The sequence below is a fragment of the Phoca vitulina genome, unplaced genomic scaffold (genome assembly GCF_004348235.1).
Source record: "Phoca vitulina isolate PV1807 unplaced genomic scaffold, GSC_HSeal_1.0 scaffold6, whole genome shotgun sequence".
NCBI classification, from domain to species: domain Eukaryota; kingdom Metazoa; phylum Chordata; class Mammalia; order Carnivora; family Phocidae; genus Phoca; species Phoca vitulina.
In genome coordinates this window covers 51,920,750-51,938,588 of record NW_022589709.1, presented here as the reverse complement: position 1 = coordinate 51,938,588, position 17,839 = coordinate 51,920,750, and the positions used below count along the sequence as shown (strand labels likewise).

Here is a 17,839-nt window from a genome sequence, read left to right as displayed (position 1 = left end):
TTTTCTTCACATACACACAGAATATTTCCAAATTCAGTTTTCACTTTGGAAAGATCTCTTTAGGGTGTGTTTGGTAACTAAATTGTTTACCTATACTTGTAGGACTTAGGCTGTTGCCCATTTTCTCATATTGACCATATGGCCAGTAATATGCACTTGTAAGAATAAGGTGGTTGCCCATAGTATAATTTGGGACAAGGAGGACAGAAGCTAACTGGCCTCAGGGACATTAAATCTTGACTTTGCTGTGTGAACTCTAATAAATCTTATTAAGTACATACTATGTACTGGGCACCAGTCTTAGGATTTTGATATTTAGTGCCCAACCTTGTCTCACAACCTTGTGAGAAAAGTGTTACTAAAAATACACAGTTTTCATATGAAGAGCCTAAGACAGAGAAGTTGAATATCTTGCCCAATAATTACATCTAAGAAGGGGTGAAGGCAGGATTTGAACCTGGTTTACCTGGTTCCAGAAACCATGCTGTTAGCCCCAAAGCAGCTTAACTATTTGTCTGCCTTGATATCAAAACCCACCCTAAGCATTTTCTCCCTACTTTTCCCAACTTCACTTACTACTTTACCATGGTGCAAGAAAACCACTTGGGCTGGATGTACCCAATATCACGTTCATCATCTCCAGTTGCAATGAAAGATGACGGTCTTGATTTTTAGAATCCTATGGACTGTGGCTGCTGGTTCTTAGTTAACCAAATGGGCCATTGTTCCTAAAGTGTTCAGAAGGTTTTCACAGAGCTATTCTATTTTCTGTCTGGATTGACTCATTGAAAGATAAAACTCAGCCCTGCTTTACTTTCATTCTTCCAGGTCCTGGGTTTAGTATGTGCTTAGTAAATCTTTGGAAGATGAGTGAATGAAGTCAGATCAAACCAGCTGGTCATATTGTTGGTTTTGTTGGTGTAGACATGGCCTAGACATGATAATGATGAAAATTTTTCTTTGTTTTACCAGGGGAGCACATCCTTCTCTATTTTATTCCTCTGAGATTGGTAGGCAAGTCAATTGATATAATAGAATCAGAATGAAGAAGTACCCCTTACTAAAAATTGGCACTGAAAGCACTCCAATTTTGTGAGGGTAATAAGTTGTATTATGGTTATTGTACTTAACATGTTTTTGGGGTCTGGAAATTGTTATTTGATTATTTTGCAATGTTAGTTAGCCTGCAAAAGATGATTTGGTACTAGACCTGATTGCCAAGAGTCTATTCTTAATTTTGACATTGAAACCCTGATACAGTAACTTTTTATTTTAATTTTTAAATTGACCATACAATTTTCTTTCTTTTTGGTGTACAGTTATATGAATTTTAATGTATGTGTAGATTCATGTAGTCACCAGCATAATCAAAATACAGAACAATTGCATCACCCAGAAAATATCCTCATGCTGCATCTTTGTAGTCAAACCCTTACCCACCCTGGAAACCACTGATCTCTGCTCCATCTCCATAATTTTGCCTTTTTGAGAATGCCGTATAAATGATGTCAGGTAGCATATAACATTTTGACACTGGCTTCTTTCACTCAGCAAAATCTCTCTGAGATTCATTCATATTGTATGTATCAATAATTCCTCCCTTTTTGCTGCTGAATAGTATTTCAGTATATAGATATGCCACAAGTTTATTTATGCACTCACCTGTTGAACGATGTTAGAGTTGTTTCCAGTTTTTGACTATTACAATTAAGCTGCTATCCCTTTCACAAAGATGGCGCCAAAGGCTAAGAAGGAAGCCCCTGCACCTCCAAAAGGTGAATCCAAAGCAAAGAAGTTGAAGGCCAAGAAAGCAGTGCTGAAAGGCCTGCACAGTCACACAAAAAAAGATGATCTGCACATCACCTACCTTCTGATGGCCCACGACGCTGCATCTCCGAAGGAAGCCCAAATATCCTCGAAAGAGTGCCCCCAGGAGAAACAGGCTTGACCGCTATGTCATCATCAGGTTCCCCCTGACTACTGAGTCAGCCATGAAGAAAACAGAAGAGAACAACACACTTGTGTTCCTTGTGGATGTTAAGGCCAACAAGCACCAGATCAAACAGGCTGTGAAGAAGCTCTAGGACACTGATGTGACCAAGGTCAACACCTTGATCAGGCCTGATGGAGAGAAGAAGGCATATGTTCAACTGGCTCCTGACTATGATGCTTTGGATGTTGCCAATAAAATTGGGATCATCTAAACTGAGTCCAGCTGGCTAAATCTAAGTGTAAATTTTTACACAAAGAACAACAACAACAACAACAAAATGAATAAAGGTGCTATCAACATTTGTGTACCAGTTTTATGTAGGCGTAAGTTTTCATTTCTCTGGTACAAAGCCCTAGGAGTGAGATTACTGGGTCATACAGTAAGCTGTATACGAGAAGCTGCCAGACTGTTTTCTGTAGTGGCTCTGCCTTGCATTCCCAGCAGCGGTGTAACAGAACTCCACTGTTCTGCATCCTCATCAGCTCTCGTAGCCTTCATTGTTTCTCCTCAATGTTTGCCTTTCTAGTGGATGTGTATTGGCATTTCCTTGTGATTTTAATTTGCATTTCTTTAATGGCTAACGATATCGAGCATCTTTCTTCTGTTATTTACCATTTGTATATTTTCTTTGGTGATGTGTCTATTCAAATCTTTTGAGTACTTTTTTTAATAGGGTTGTGTGTTTTCTTACTGTTCAGTTTTGAGAGTTCTTTATATATTCCAGATACAAGTCCTTTGTTAGATCTGTGATTTGCAAGTATTTTCTCACACTCTGTAGCTTATCTTTTTCACAGAGCAAAAGTTTTAAATTTTGATGAATTTCAACTTATCTGTATTTTAAATATTTTTTAAAAAAGATTTTATTTATTTATTTGACACAGAGAGAGAGAGAGTACAAGCAGAGGGAATAGCAGAGGGAGAGGGAGAAGTATGACCACAGTTCCTTTAGTCCGAGAGGATTTCTCTGTCAGTTTTAGGTGCTTGCCCACTTAGTGCTGTTGCTGTCCCTTCTACCACAGGGTTCCAGCTCTGGGAGTGAGGCTTGCCTGGAGCAGGCCCAGAAGAGAATAAAGAAACAGTATTCCCCCTACTTTCTCTGCCCTGTAGGACCACCCTTCTGCTCCTTAGCCCAGAAAGAGAGGGCTTCTCTTGGAGTTCTTTCTGTCTGTGCCCAGAGCACACTTCTGTGACTTACACTGCCTTGAGTTCAAGCTGGAAGATATGGAAGGAAAAAAACAAAAACCAAATCAGGAAACCCTCTTTGTTTATATTTTGAGTTTTGGTTTACTTCCCAATCTACCTGCTACCATTTACTTCTCAGAGTCCTCAAATAGCTACTCTATGCATTTTGTCTGGAGATTTTAGTCACATGTGGTGGGAGAGACAGTGTATTTACTCCATCGTACCCAAGACCATAATCCCAAATCTTTAACATACTAAAAAGTAGAAGGAATTGTACAATGAACACTTACACATCCATTGCCCAGGTTGATAGCATCTTTTCTTTTACACAGCATGTCTGAGGATCGCCATGTTTCTAATATATTAAATATACTACTGGTTTCTGTCAGAGTGTAAGTCAGTTATTCCTGAAATGATGAAGAGATGTTCTACCAACTCACTCTCTTTGAGGCTTTTCCAAACATACATTTGGAAGCTAGCATCAGCTTTTTTGTAATTTGGCCTTGTGAGATTGAAATGCTGTCAGATGGGAAATATGGTATTAATACATATCTATTCCAGATGTATCTCTGTACTCCACCTTGAAAGTTTCACTAAGTTTAATATTTCTATAACTTAATTATTCACAGTGGTATTAGAACGTAACTAATAAATTGCTTTTTATAATTCAGGCAATGCTGTGTTTGGTCAAACTTTCTTTATCTGGGTCATGAGCCTTGAGTTTGACTTGGGAGATCTGTCTTCTGACACCTGTTTGTAAAGAGCCAAAAATTGAACCCCTTCACCATCAATATTTATTCATTGCCTGCTGTGGGTAAGTCTCAATGCCAACTACTGGGGATTTAACAGCATTTAAGTTCTTGTTACTCAAAGTGTCGTCCTGAGACCAGAAACACTGGCATTTCCTCGGAGCTTGACATGCAGAATCCCAGAGCCTACCCCAGACCTCCTGAATCAGAATCTGTGACTTAACAAGATCCCCAGGTGATTGCGTCAGGAAGCACTGGCAGGAGATACAGTCCCTGCTCAGAGGGGTGTACAGTCTATTAAGGGAGCAAGGACCAAGACCATTGACATGATGTATCTTTCAAGGCACTGCAAGCTAAGGATCAAATGCATGGCCCAGGTGCTGAGAGCTTCAGGTTCAAAGTTGGTGGCATCCCTGAATCTTGGGAACAGGCACACTAGATAAATGGAGGCTCTTACTCCAGATGTGAATCAAGGATCCCAGATGGAGAGCAGGTGGTGCTTAGAGGATAATGACAGGCATCAGCTCTCAAAGCTTCTTATCTCTGGGAAGGTACTCCATGCATGTGCTCCTCAGGGGAAGTTAATGACCTTCTCACTTGTGATCACACTGGTGATAGGGACAGAGCGTCACCAACGGTGGGCCTTTTACACTTTACAGAGCATTCTGTACACCCTGAGTGTAATCCATGACACATGCTCACAAACTGTCCTAGGCATGTCAGTTTCATGTCACAAGACATAATTTTATGAATATTTTTGTGAGGGAATTAACATCTGTGATCAGTGATTCTTTTCCTCTGAGGAATGATGGCTCCACTTGGAATATATGGCTTCAAAGTTTCCTGTTGTTGGCAGTTTGAATTCCTGGCTCTTGGATTTTATGATTAGTGTTTGAAATCTTTCAGTGTTGCCTGCTTTGAAATTAGGAATGACCTCTTAGGAAAAAATAGACCTCCTATCAAAGTGTGATTTATCTTCTATCAAAAATATTTCTGGGGGTGCCTGGGTGGCTCATTTGTTAAGCATCTGCCTTCGGCTCAGGTCATGATCCCAGGGTTCTGGGATCGAGCCCCGCGTCGGGCTTCCTGCTCCGCGGGAAGCCTGCTTCTCCCTCTTCCACTCCCCCTGCTTGTATTCCCTCTCTTGCTGTCTCTCTCTCTCTCTCTCTCTGTCAAATAAATAAATAAAATCTTAAAAAAATATATTTCTGACCTCTTTTCTGACCATATGTGAAACTGGATTTAGTATTCCTGAATAGAGACCATTAGTTTGTAGAGAAGAGTAATTAAGGAGTAGAATTGTGTTTAGGGCACATTTCTTGAAAAACCTCAACTAGTTGTTGTACATCATTAGTCCTTGGGGAAAAGTGCAGAAATTGGTGAGCATTTTCTGCATATTGGGATTGTAAATATATAAATAGGCTTAAATAGACTAACTCACTGCGTAGTGTGGCAGCCGAAATGTAAATTTTATAGAGTATGACATTTAAAGCAGGGTTTATCAACAATGGCCCTATGACATTTTGGTCAGATGGGATTTTGTTGTTGTTGTTGTGGGAGGCTGTTTGGGATTATAAGATGTTTTGCAGTATCTCTGGCTTCTACCCACTAAATGCCAATATCTCCACTCGGCCCCAGCAATCAAAAGTATCTTCTGACATCTCCAAATGTCCCCTGGGGGCAAAATTGCCCCCCTTGTCCCCCATTGAGAACAACTGATTTAGAGTTACACCTCAATAATCTGGGACTTCCTTTTCACTTCTTCGTATCTGTACTTCCCTGAGAAGAAGAGAATACGTTAATGCAGTTTCTGTGGTAGCCAAAGTAAATGCCAAAAGGCAAATGAAAGTGCCCCCCACAGACCCTCCTTCCTTGTTGATTTAGTCATATTGTATACATCTAGCAAACTGGTTTCGTGGCTTACAAATAAAGTCGATTAAGAGATGCAATAAGATGTGCTGAGAAGGCTTACTTTTTGGAAGGATGGCATTTAGAAGGCATTTAGAAGGACTTCAACAGAGCAATGGATGATTTTTTGACAGAGATAAAAGGAAACAGAGAAGCAGACACAGGAACTTACAGATAAGGAACCTGAGGCTGAGTGTTAACTAGAACATAGTACTTGAAGTAGGAGAGCCAAATTGGAGGTCAGTTTCTTTTGACTCTACAGATCACGCTCATAAGGTATGCTCTATATTACTTCTCTAACTTGGGGCCTAGGATGCAAGTCCCAGCTTTCCTAGTTTAGTGCCCTCCAACTCCACCATCCTGAGATAGCCAATGTTAACTGCTGGCTCTTTCCTTTCACACTTTTCTCCTGCTCATTCAGTCTACAAGTCTAACTGCCCACAGCGTCCCTAAGGGTCAGTAGGTCCTTACTGAGTCTCTCTCAGTCTATTCCATGCCTGTGTGCATGCACATGCACACCTATATAATTTTTATAGAGAGAGTATTTCAAATGATTTATATATAAGTAGGATTCTTTTTATAACCTCAGTCTTCTCTGTTTTTTCTTTTTTATGCACCTGCTCCTTCTCCAGTAACTACATTTAACAATGCGGAGAATGTGTGTTTATTTCTGTACTTTTGCTCATGCTCATGTAATCATATCTATATTGGTATCGAGCATCCATCTACCTACGTGCCCACCTTAGACAGATATAGATACATACGTGTACACACATGAGTTTTTGTCATTGCTTGTTTTATAAAAAATGGGATTATATTTTTTTGTGCATCTTATTTTTCACATTTAACAGCTACCTCATGGAAATCTCTGCAAGTCAGTTTTTATAGCTCTAACTCTTATTTGTAATGGCTGCTTGATGTGATATGACTGTGCCCTAATTTGCTCAGCATTCTTATATTGATGGACATTTACCTTGCTCTCATTTTTAAGGGTTACAGTTAATATCCTTGTTTACATAACATTAGGTCCTAAAACTCATTTTCAGGGGATAGATTCCTAGTAGTGGGATTGCGGGTTGAATTGAAAATTTCAATAGCTATTGCCAGATTGCTGAAACCATAATTGTTCATTTTCACTAATACCTTAAGAGAGCACCTTTTTTTGGTCCACTTTTTCAATTGGTTTAATTGCCTTCTTTTTGTTGATTTGTAAGAGGCTTCATGTATTAGAAAAAGTAACCATTTATCTTTATTAAAATACATTTTTAAAAATCTATCATTTGTTTCTTGACTTTATCATCTTTCCTTTTATAACTTGTGGATCAAGGCACTGTACCTTACAGTCTAGATTTTCTTCTAATATTTTTGTGTGCTTTTGTGTGTGTGTATAATATGATATAGGATTTAATTTTATTTTCTTCCCTGTAGAAAATGACTTGTGCCTGTACCACTTATTAAATGTCTTCCTTTTCCCCATAGAATTGAAGTATCACATTTGCTGTATATTAAATTTTTTCCCAATTTGTTAATTTTTAACACTTGAGTATTATCTTGGCCTTTGTTAACTGAGGTAGTGTGTTGTAGCTCATTCTAGTGACAGACGCTTTTCTTTTCTCTTCTTGGGGAAGCACGGTTTGACAGTAATTCACCTTGCAGCCTGGTCTGGAAGTCTTGAGATCATGCTCATGCTCATTAGAGCTGGAGCAGACCAGAGGGCCAAGAATCAGGTAGGTATGTGGGTCACACCTGGACATAGTTCTCACTGCCCCAGTGCAGGATGGGGAAGTTCTCAGATCATTGTGTATATATGTCCCCCACCTTGGCTCTCTTGAGGATGGAATGAATGCCCTCCACTTTGCAGCTCAGAGCAATAATGTACGCATCGTGGAGTACCTCATTCAAGATCTGCATTTGAAGGACCTGGGCCAGCCTGATAAGGTGTGTTTGCTATAGTAGGAGAGGTCCTATGCATACGCCACCAAATTCCTCTTTCTTCCTACTCCTGCTAGAGCTGCCAAAGCAGCCAGCACAGACAGACCTGGCCCTGTAGCTAGCTCCTCCATCACTCTGGCAGAGGACAGAACAGATGAGAGGTGTTGGTGTTGGTGGTGGCCCAGGCATCTCATGTGGGAAGGGCAGGAAGTATTGAGCAAGCATCCAGATTCTTTTTTCCCTCTCTGTTCCCTCATCCTGGCTGATTGTGGACAGTATCTACCCTGTTTTGTATTCAGAATGTATGTTTGCATTTTACTCCATTATGCTTGGCCTTTTGGGAGTATATTTGATCCAAGACTACGCAGTAATGGAATCATGGAATATAATGCAGTGTTACCATATTTGTGTACATTCTTTTTCTTTTCATAAGGAGATATATACTAATAACAGTCACCACTTATTGAGTATTTATTAGTGTGCTAGGTACAGAGGAAAGCTATTTACATACATTATTTCATTGAGAGGTCTAGGGCCTGGTGTATATGGATGCTTAACAAATCATTGCTGAATGAATGAATTATCCTGTTAATTCCCATAATTCCCATAATCATATACAGAAAGATTTTGCTTATTTTTAAAGGTGATGAATTTGAGGTTCAGAGAAGCTAAGTACCTCGTCCAATGTCCCAAAACTGGAAAGTGAGAGCTAGGATTTGAATTCAGGTCTAGCTGACCCCAGTCACCATGCCGGCCTGCTCTCCTGTCTCCCTTCTCAGATGGGCATTCCCTATGTGCCAGGGACTGTCTTTTTCCTGGAGTATCTTCTTCTAGGCTTTTCTCTAGGCTTTTCTCTCCCCTATTCTCTCTAGGGGAGAATACCCTGTGAGACTGACCTTTTGATTTCAAATGGGACCTCCTTTTCACTGTGCCTAGAACATTATTCTCCATAAAGTCTCTCCAGAAATTAAGCAGTAATACCTCATTTCACCTCTTGTAAAAAACTTTCACATTCTTTTCTGACCTTAGTCTTTTTTTAAAAGATTTTATTTATTTATTTGACAGAGAGAGAGAGAAAGAGAGAGAGAGCACAAGCAGGGGTAGTAGCGGCAGGCAGAAGGAGAAGCAGGCTCCCCACTGAGCAAGGAGCCTGATGTGGGGCTCCATCCCGGGACCCGGAGATTGTGACCCGAGCTGAAGGCAGATGCTTAACCGACTGAGCCACTCAGGTGCCCCTGAACCTTAGTCTTAAAAACAACAACTCTTTCTTGAAGTCTATAAATTTGTTTTACTTCTTCTGAGTATGACTGAGCAACATTTACAGCTTAGAGACAGAGAGACTTGGACTGTGGTCTGGGCATATATATTAGCTATGAGCTTTAAGCAAGTTTTCCAACTGCTGAAAGCCTCAATGTGTATAAAGGATGATTGGGGAGGGGGGTGTTTTGGCTTCCATATAATTTTTATCAGCAATACCTCCATGGTTTCATATAGATGATTGATATTTCCTCAGTTTTATGTAAAAAGGCCTATGCCATTGAACTTCATTGTAAGCCATTCTACCACCCATTTCCAGTCACACACTACCCCTAAGCCGTTCCTATGTAGCAATATTGGAACAGCCACTGTTGGGATGTTTGAATGAGTTAGTGAGTATAAAGCACTTAGCCAAGAGCCTGATACATGGTAAGTGCTCACTAAATGGTAGGTATTATCACAATTATTATAGGATAAAATACCCTGATATCCTCAAATTGATAATCATAGTCAAATAGTGACACAGTGAGGAAGTTAGATCATTCTAGTTTGATTGATGCTAAGTAGGGATGAGACCTGTGAATGAATTCCACTCAGTTCAATTTAGCAGATCTTTGTTGAGGGCCTGTTATCTAGGAGACCCATGACAGTCTTCCCTTTCAATGGGCTCTGGCTGATATCACAGGAGACAGCAGGGTGTGCGGAGGCTCAGGTAAGCTAAAGGGGCTCAAGGACCAGAGCAGGTTTCTGGGAAGTCTTGGCCACGTCTGCAGCTTCTGCTGGCCAGCAGCCTTCTTGGCCACCATCTCTTTAGCTGGCTCTGGGGTTGTCCTGTCCCCACCCCTCTCCCTCCTCCCCTGTCTGTTGGGGAAAAGTGCGGAGGAGTCTTGGCAGTAGTTTGTGCAGACATGTCCAGCTGAGAGATGTTAAAATTAAGATGGATTCAGAGACATATGAGGAATGAGCAAATAACGAGTCCCCTGGCTCATTTAGGGAGAGAAGAATCTCTGAGTCCAATTTTAGTTCTGTAAGAAACCTAGATGGATCAATGCAAAAGACAAAGTCTTCTCTTTTTCTGAGATCTGTGAGTAGGTCAAGGATGTTGGCAAAACCCAGTAGGATCTGGGATCAGGAGCTCAAGGTGTATTAATTCATCATTAGATTTTTCCATCTGTGTTTGCTTAAAAGTACTGTGGAACTCACTGAATGCATTTGATAGAAATGACTGCTTCACCTTCACAGCTGGCCCTCTTGCCTACTTTCTTCTCAGCAGAAAGGGATGGAGAGCCTGCTGACCTGACCAGCATTGGCAAAATTCTCTTTAGCCCAGAGGGAACTCCAAAAGCTAGCAAGGAAAGCCTTGTGGGGAGGAGGTCTTTATTAATAAAAGAGATTTAAGTAGGCCCAGGAGAGTGTGGGTGGGGATGAGAGAGATGGAAGACACTGGAAAATATTTTGAGGTTTCTTCCAGCTCCGTGGCCTCTCCAGGGGAGAGAGATTAGAGCAGCCAGGAGAAGTTATTGGTAAAGTAGTATAGATGTTTTGAATCTACATGTGAACTTCCATCTAGTGGTCAAAAATAAGTACTCAAAATGTTTGGAGTGGAGCAGGGGCAGAGAAAAGAATGGCCTTAGAGTATATGAATAGTTGTTGAATATTTATAAGAGTTTGGTGGTACCCTGTTAGGTTGGTTTCAGCTGTAGACTTATGGGAACTTCCATTGGTTTAAAGGACTCTTATAGGAAGCCTTTAGAGATCAAAATGCAAAGAAGCTTCCCTTTTTGGAGGGTTGGGAATAATGAGCATGAGGGGATTTGGGAAGACATACCTTCTTATATGGACCTGAAGCCAGTGTTTAAGGGCTCCAGTGTGCAAGGGGGGACCTCACCCCACCCACCCTAGTTTCGTGACTGCATATTTAACACACTGCTCCTTCAGCACTTTTTTTTTTTTAAAAAAGAGAGAAAGAGACAGACAGCGTGAGAGAGAGAGCACAAGCGGGGGGGGGGGGGGGCGGGGGGGGGGGGGGGTGGCAGGCAGAGTGAGAGGGAGAAGCAGACTCCGCGCTGAGCAGGGAGCCCAAAGCGGGGCTCGATCACAAGACCCTGAGATCGTGACCTGAGCCAAAGGCAGACATTTAACCAACTGAGCCACCCAGGCACCCCTCCTTCAGCAGTTTTTAATTCATGGCAACTTTCTTTTTCCCTCTCAAATGTCTAATTATTAAGGAACCTTCTCGGTTTTCCCTTATGCCGGGGTTCTGTTGTGAGGGTCCCAGGGTAAGGGGAAATGTTGTGGGGGATAGACCTGCACACGGGGCACTGGGGGGCTTTGTGCTAGGTTCTCCCTGGCTTCCTCTCAGAGGCTCTCCTCCCATCATCTCTGGGGTCGCTGTGGGAAAGGATGGTCAGTTTGGACTTTGGGTGTCCATTTATAATGGCTGTTTATGAAATTTTTGCTGAATTTGTTAACCTGTCAAATTTGATAACCCTGCTAATAAACTTAAAAATGAAAAATAATTTCTAATAAACAGTTGCAACCCCTCAGACTTATTCACATGCAAACAATTTAAATACATTCAATTAAAACATGTTAGGTTAAATAGACATTGTGTTAATTAAGGAAAAAAGGCAACAGGAATTCTGGCCCCTCCTTATTTTCGTTAATTAGGAAAGGGAATTGGGATCCTGAGCTGGGAAGGCATTGTGGTTTCTCTGAAACGGGAGCTCTGACGCCAGGTTCCACTGTCCTGGCTGGAAGATCTCCCTCCTTGCAGGTAGGAGTCAGTCCCGGGGGACTGTACTGGATAGAGGCCGACTTGAACAGCATTTTAGAAGGGTTTGGTGGTTAAAAAAGGAAATAAGACATGGTAAGAAACTATATATTTTTTTTAAAAACATGTATTTTTAAAGTTGATGTTATTTTCTCTAATAATGTATGCTAAAATGGGAGAAAAGATTTATATCTCATTTTACTGTCGCTTCATCTTTATGCTACCTTCTGATATGTTTCTAAGATATGGATTACTTTAAATGCCCTTATTTTGTGTAATTTGGCTTTCACATTTTTTTTCTTGCTGGTAACATTTTTAAAGGGCATCCAAAGTTTAAAGTAATAACTTTTCTTGGTGAGGAAAAATATTTCATCAGTGATAACCTCCCATTTCTTATCAGATTAGGCTTTCTTTGGGGGTGGGTCCTCTGTCACTTTGTTTAGCCATGTGGAAATGCAAGTCTTTGTAGCAGCCAAGGGTAAGAGTAAGGGCATTTATTTTTTTTAAGATTTTATTTATTTATTAGAGAGGAAGAGCATGAGTGCAGGAGCAGGTGGGGGGCAGAGGGAGAAGCAGGACTTGATCCCAGGACTCTGGGTTCTTGACCTGAGCCGAAGGCAGATGCTTAACTGAGCCATCCAGGTGACCCCAAGAGTAAGGCCATTTTAAAGTTGAACAGATGAGCACTGGGTGTTATACACAACTAATGAATCGTTGAACACTACATCAAAAACTAATCATGTACTATATGCTGGCTAACTGAACATAATTTTTTTTTTAAAGATTTTATTTATTTATTTGACAGAGAGAGACACAGCGAGAGAGGGAACACAAGCAGGGGGAGCGGGAGAGGGAGAAGCAGGCTTCCCGCAGAGCAGGGAGCCCGATGCGGGGCTCGATCCCAGGACCCCGAGATCATGACCTGAGCCGAAAGCAGACGCTTAACAACTGAGCCACCCAGGCGCCCCTAACTGAACATAATTAAAAATAAATAAATAAAGTTGATCAGACCTCTGGTATTTCTAATAGTATTTGTCCCCAAACTGCTAACTATGTTATTAGTTAGACTTTTTTCTGTTATGAGTGATAAAAATCTAGTTTAGTCTAGATTAAGCAATAGAGGTAATTTATTTATTGCTAACTAAAGAGTGTGAGGATATATCTGAATGGCTTGAGGCATGGCTGGATCCAGCTCTTTTTTTCCTTCCTCTCTAACTCTCTGTTGTCTCTCTGTTGGCATTATTGATAGATACACTCTCCACATGGTGGGAAAGCTTGCTCCTAGCAGTTTCAAGATATTCTTATAGATATTCTTTTTTTTTTAAGATTTTATTTATTTATTTATTAGAGAGAGAGAGCACACATGTGTGCATGAGTGGGGGGAGGGGCAGAGGGAAAGGGAAAGACTTTCAAGCAGACTCCCTACTGAGTGCTGAGTCTGACATGGGGCTTGATCTCACAACCCTGAGATCATGACCTGAGCTGAAACCAAGAGTCAGAAGCTTAACTGACAGAGCCACCCAGGCACCCCTCTTATGGATATTCTTATGGATTTTGATTCCTAAGAAAGAAAATTCCTGGGCGCCTGGGTGGCTCAGTCGGTTAAGCGGCTCCCTTTGGCTCAGGTCATGATCCCAGGGTCCTGGGATTGAGTCCCTCATTGGGCTCCCTGCTTGGCAGGGAGCCTGCTTCTCCCTCTCCCTCTGCCTGCCTCTCTGCCTACTTGTGCTCTCTATCTCTCTGTCAAATAAATAAATAAATAAATAATCTTTAAAAAAAAAAGAAAGAAAATTCCTATCATCAAATGTTCATATATAAATCTCAGGAACGACTCTGTTTGGCCTTGCTTGAATCATCTGCCCAATCCTCTGAACTGATCACTGTGACCAGCATGGGTTAAGTGGTCATTTCATGGGGCAGTTAAAACCTGGCAGTTGACAGCACTAAATGGATAAATGGCAGAGTATATGTGCATATAATTGGGGAAGTTCTCTAAAGGAAAATGAAGCTGCTGTTACTAGAAGAAAGAAACATAGAGACAAAGCAGCAGATGTCTACTCTAGGACACAACACCCTCATGTATTATTTATGGTCTCTGTGGGTAAAGGGCTAACAAAACCCCTTTTGCTTCTGCATGAGAATTTAAACTTTGGTTAGCTTTCTGGCTCTGTGTCACTGCAAACAAGATAAGCATTGCTTGTGATAAAAATGACCCCTAATTAGCAAATTGCATTTGGACTTGGAGGAACTACAGATGACCTCTAAATACTAGAGGAGGATGCCATACTTTGGGCTTCTCTGAAGGTAGTGACTCTTGTAAGTACCTGGGCATGTCCCTGTGGGGACCTGAAGCTATGCTTGAGGAGTTGTTACAGGTGATATTTGTTCCAGTGGGGCACCAGCCTTCTAAGCCAGGGCGGCTCCAACACCTGCCCAGGGTGGACTTGTCACCTTGCAACTGAGCTGTCCCCTGGGGGGTAAAAGCCAACAGCTCCTGGACAGCTGTGTGGGACATGGTTTGAGGAGGGACAGCCGACATTGGCAAGCTCTGGTTTGTGTCTTACATCTTCAGAGTAGACTGGTGTCAGGTGTGGCCTGTGGTGATTCTGTGATTCTGAAATGTTTAGCGGAAGCCAAGGAGACCCTCTGGTGGGCGCTGAAGTCACTGATAATTCTTTGAGATAGGGTGGTTGGTTTAAGGAAGCCCTGCCAGCGAAAGGTGACAGAAGCTCAACTCCAGCTACTTAAAGAAAAAGAGGGGCACCTGGGTGGCTCAGTCGTTAAGCGTCTGCTTTCGGCTCAGGTCATGATCCCCGAGTCCTGGGGTCGAGCCCCGCATCGGGATCCCTGCTCCGCAGGAAGCCTGCTTCTCCCTCTCCCACTCCCCCTGCCTGTGTTCCTGCTCTCACTATCTCTCTCTCTCTCTGTCAAATAAATAAAATCTATCTTAAAAAAAAAAGGAATTGATTGACTCACTCAAACACTTCATGCACAGGTAACTTCAGGTATGTCTGAATCCAGCAGCGCCCATGATGTCAGCAGGGCTCTTGTCTCTTTTTGCATTTTTCATCTGTGCTTGCCACTGTGCTGGCTTCATTCTTAGGTGGGTTCTTCTTGTCAGGTGACAAAGAGGGCTGATGACGGCTTCGCCGATGACTCTAGATATACAAACAGAATGTGCCAGAAAAATATCCCATAGTTGACTCTGATTGGCATAGCTTGGCATGTGACCATCCCTGAGCCAAACGATGTGACCAAGGGATAGATTGTGGAAGAAGCAGGAGCCTGTGATTAACAGTTCTGTAAAAACAGGGCACAGGCTCCCAGTGGAAAATGTCACCACCAGTGCTTTGTCTCCTGTTCCAGTGCATTAGCAAATTTAAAAGGCCTTCTTCCACCATTTCTTGTCACTTGCCTCCCCACCCACAAACACACACTCATACTGAGTTATGTACCCCCATATATCACCAGCTCTCCGTTACTGCATTTCATTATAATTACTTGCTCATGTGTCCATCTTCCCTGTTGGACTCAGAGCTTCTTGTTGCTGAGCACAATATCTGGCATATTCACGGATGCTCAATAATTGTGGAACAAATAAGTAAATAATTTATAAGGGTGTGTGACTAAATGTTTTCATGTAGTATATAATCATGTCTCTCACACATCCTTTTTTGTGATTTTTTTTTTTAATATAAACCTTTATCCATTGTCACCGTTTGCAGATATTTGTATAAGCCAGACACAATAATTTTTGGTCTGTCATTTCCAAAGTGTTGTTCAGGGATCAAGACTAAATTCTGTTTTTCAATTAGGTGTCTAATAACTTGCAGAAAAAAACAGAAAATTGGGGGCCCAAGCAATCCGTGTCTTCTCTTTGCACTTCCTTAGTGAATTCATGAGAATGATGATGAGAGCCAAGCCTTCCAGGGTTGAAGGTTGGGGATGTAGGCCTCATTGGCAAACATGTCTGGCTCAAGAATAATGAATTAGGAAAATTTTTTGTGCTACTTTGTTTCTCCAGCTTCCATAAATGCGTGAATACAGAGTTCCATAAGGCTGATCCTTGTAGACTTTTTTTTTTTTTTGCCATTATTATTTCAGCATTTTCCTTCCTTATCCTTTTTTTTCCCAGTTAATGGGGAATCATGTGCTGTTTGTCTCAAGTTAACAGTCTCCATGTTCTTTTCATTACCCTGCATTAGCAGATCAGATAACAAATCTCAGATTTAGGAACCTTCTTATAAAGAGGCTTGTATCTTGTTTTCCACGTTTCAAACATCTTGCTAAGCTTTTGGTTAATAACACACCAAGCCAATTTGTGAGTGTTTTCTTTAATTGAAGAAAATACTTCTGCCTCCATCTTTCCACCACAACTTCCTTTTTCTTCTTTTAAATATCTGGAGTTAGAGGGGCGCCTTGTGGCTCATTTGGTTAAATGTCAGACTCTTGGTTTTGGCTCAGGTCATGATGTCAGGGTTGTGAGACAGCCCCACGTTGAGCCCTGCCTTGAGCCTTGAGTAGGGCTCATGCTCAGCACAGAGTCTGCTTGAGTTTGTCTCTCCCTCTCCCTCCCCCTCTGCGTCTCCCCCTGCTTGGGTGTGTGCGAGCACTTTCTCGCTCAGATTAAATAAATAACACCTTTTAAAAAAATATCTTGAGTTTGAAAATTAAGTCTTCTGTGGGTCTTTCACTTTCTTGATGACATTTTGGCTATTGCAAATGGAGTAGTGTGAAAAATTTAAGAAATTACCACAGTCAGAAAATTCTATATTTGAACTTTTCTCCCCAACAAATCATACCTAAACATCCTTCTTAAGCTATGTACTCTGGATGTTGCCTAATTTTTCCATTCCAGTTCATATAGACCTGTTCTCAAGAGTATTCCTGTTGATTTTTGGTGAACGTTGGAGATAAATACATGAGCAAGCAAGGAAGGCCTAAAAAGAAGCAGTAGATAAAATTCCATGTCTGATTGAGCCATCTAAATGTTAAGTCCTGGAGAATTTCTGCTTCAAACATTTTTATCGGTAAAGCAAGGCTTGATGTGTGATGTGCAGGTGCCTGAGACAGGATCTGACACCTAATAGCTTCCCAATAAATAGTTGAGTGATAGAACTATTCAATAAACACGGAAAGTTGGTAGAAATCCTACATTTGAAAATGAATCTTGTTGTCTGGCTGTGAGTTGGCACTTCCCCAGGTGCGTGGGAGGAACACTTCTGAACAGTACTTTTCTGCCCCCATAAAAATGATTCTGTGCTGATGGGGAGTTCCCACAGTTTTGGGCAGCAACTCAGAACTGGATCTGGTTGGGACTTACAGAGATTGTTATCGCCTGGGAAGGGCCTACACGCCATGACCAGAAGCACCGTCTTGGTCTCCTTGTAACCATCAAACTGCTGTCCATCTTGTCAGTTGTCTTGCTTGTCCAATAAATGTGTAATAAACACTGGAGTTTTGTGATTGATTGATTTTCAGAAAGGAAGAAGACCATTTCTTTGGGCAGCCGAGAGGGGCCACACTGAAATGATAGAAAAACTTACCTTCCTTAATCTACACACTTCAGAAAAGGACAAGGTGAGTTGGACTCTTATTTCTTTGCTGAGAACAAGAGAAAGGGGAGTGACACCTGGTATATAGATTTGGTGATGTCATTTTGGTCAGGAATGTTCAATTGTTACTACAGTCAGAGTATGGAATATCCAGATAAAATGAACCTACTTTTGCAGTGGAACATCCAGATTGCTAATTTTCACTCCATAAATGTTTGTGAAGTCAATAGACTACATGGATTTTTCTGCTGTTAACTCCAGTTTCCTCTTTTCCTCTCCTGAGGTCTGCTGGAGACTGGGGAGGGAAACCCTAATGGACACCCATATCTTTCTGCACATCTTTGATTATTTTCTTAAGAGGAATTCATACATACACATGGAATTGTGCGTCCAAAAGTTTTGCACATTAAATCATTTGGTATACATTGCTAAACTATCTCCCAGAAATCTTTCACCAGTTTACCTTCACATAGGTCATATGCGATTGCTT

General features: G+C 41.4%; 1 protein-coding gene across 1 annotated transcript in view; it reads left to right on the top strand.

Annotated features, from left to right (window-relative positions):
* ANKDD1B (ankyrin repeat and death domain containing 1B) overlaps positions 1-17,839 on the top strand; it is a 64,004-nt gene that overhangs the window by 14,628 nt on the left and 31,537 nt on the right. Inside the window, 3 exon segments of the mRNA XM_032403553.1 lie at positions 7,461-7,559; positions 7,666-7,770; positions 17,276-17,374. Coding sequence (XP_032259444.1) covers positions 7,461-7,559; positions 7,666-7,770; positions 17,276-17,374 — 303 coding nt within the window.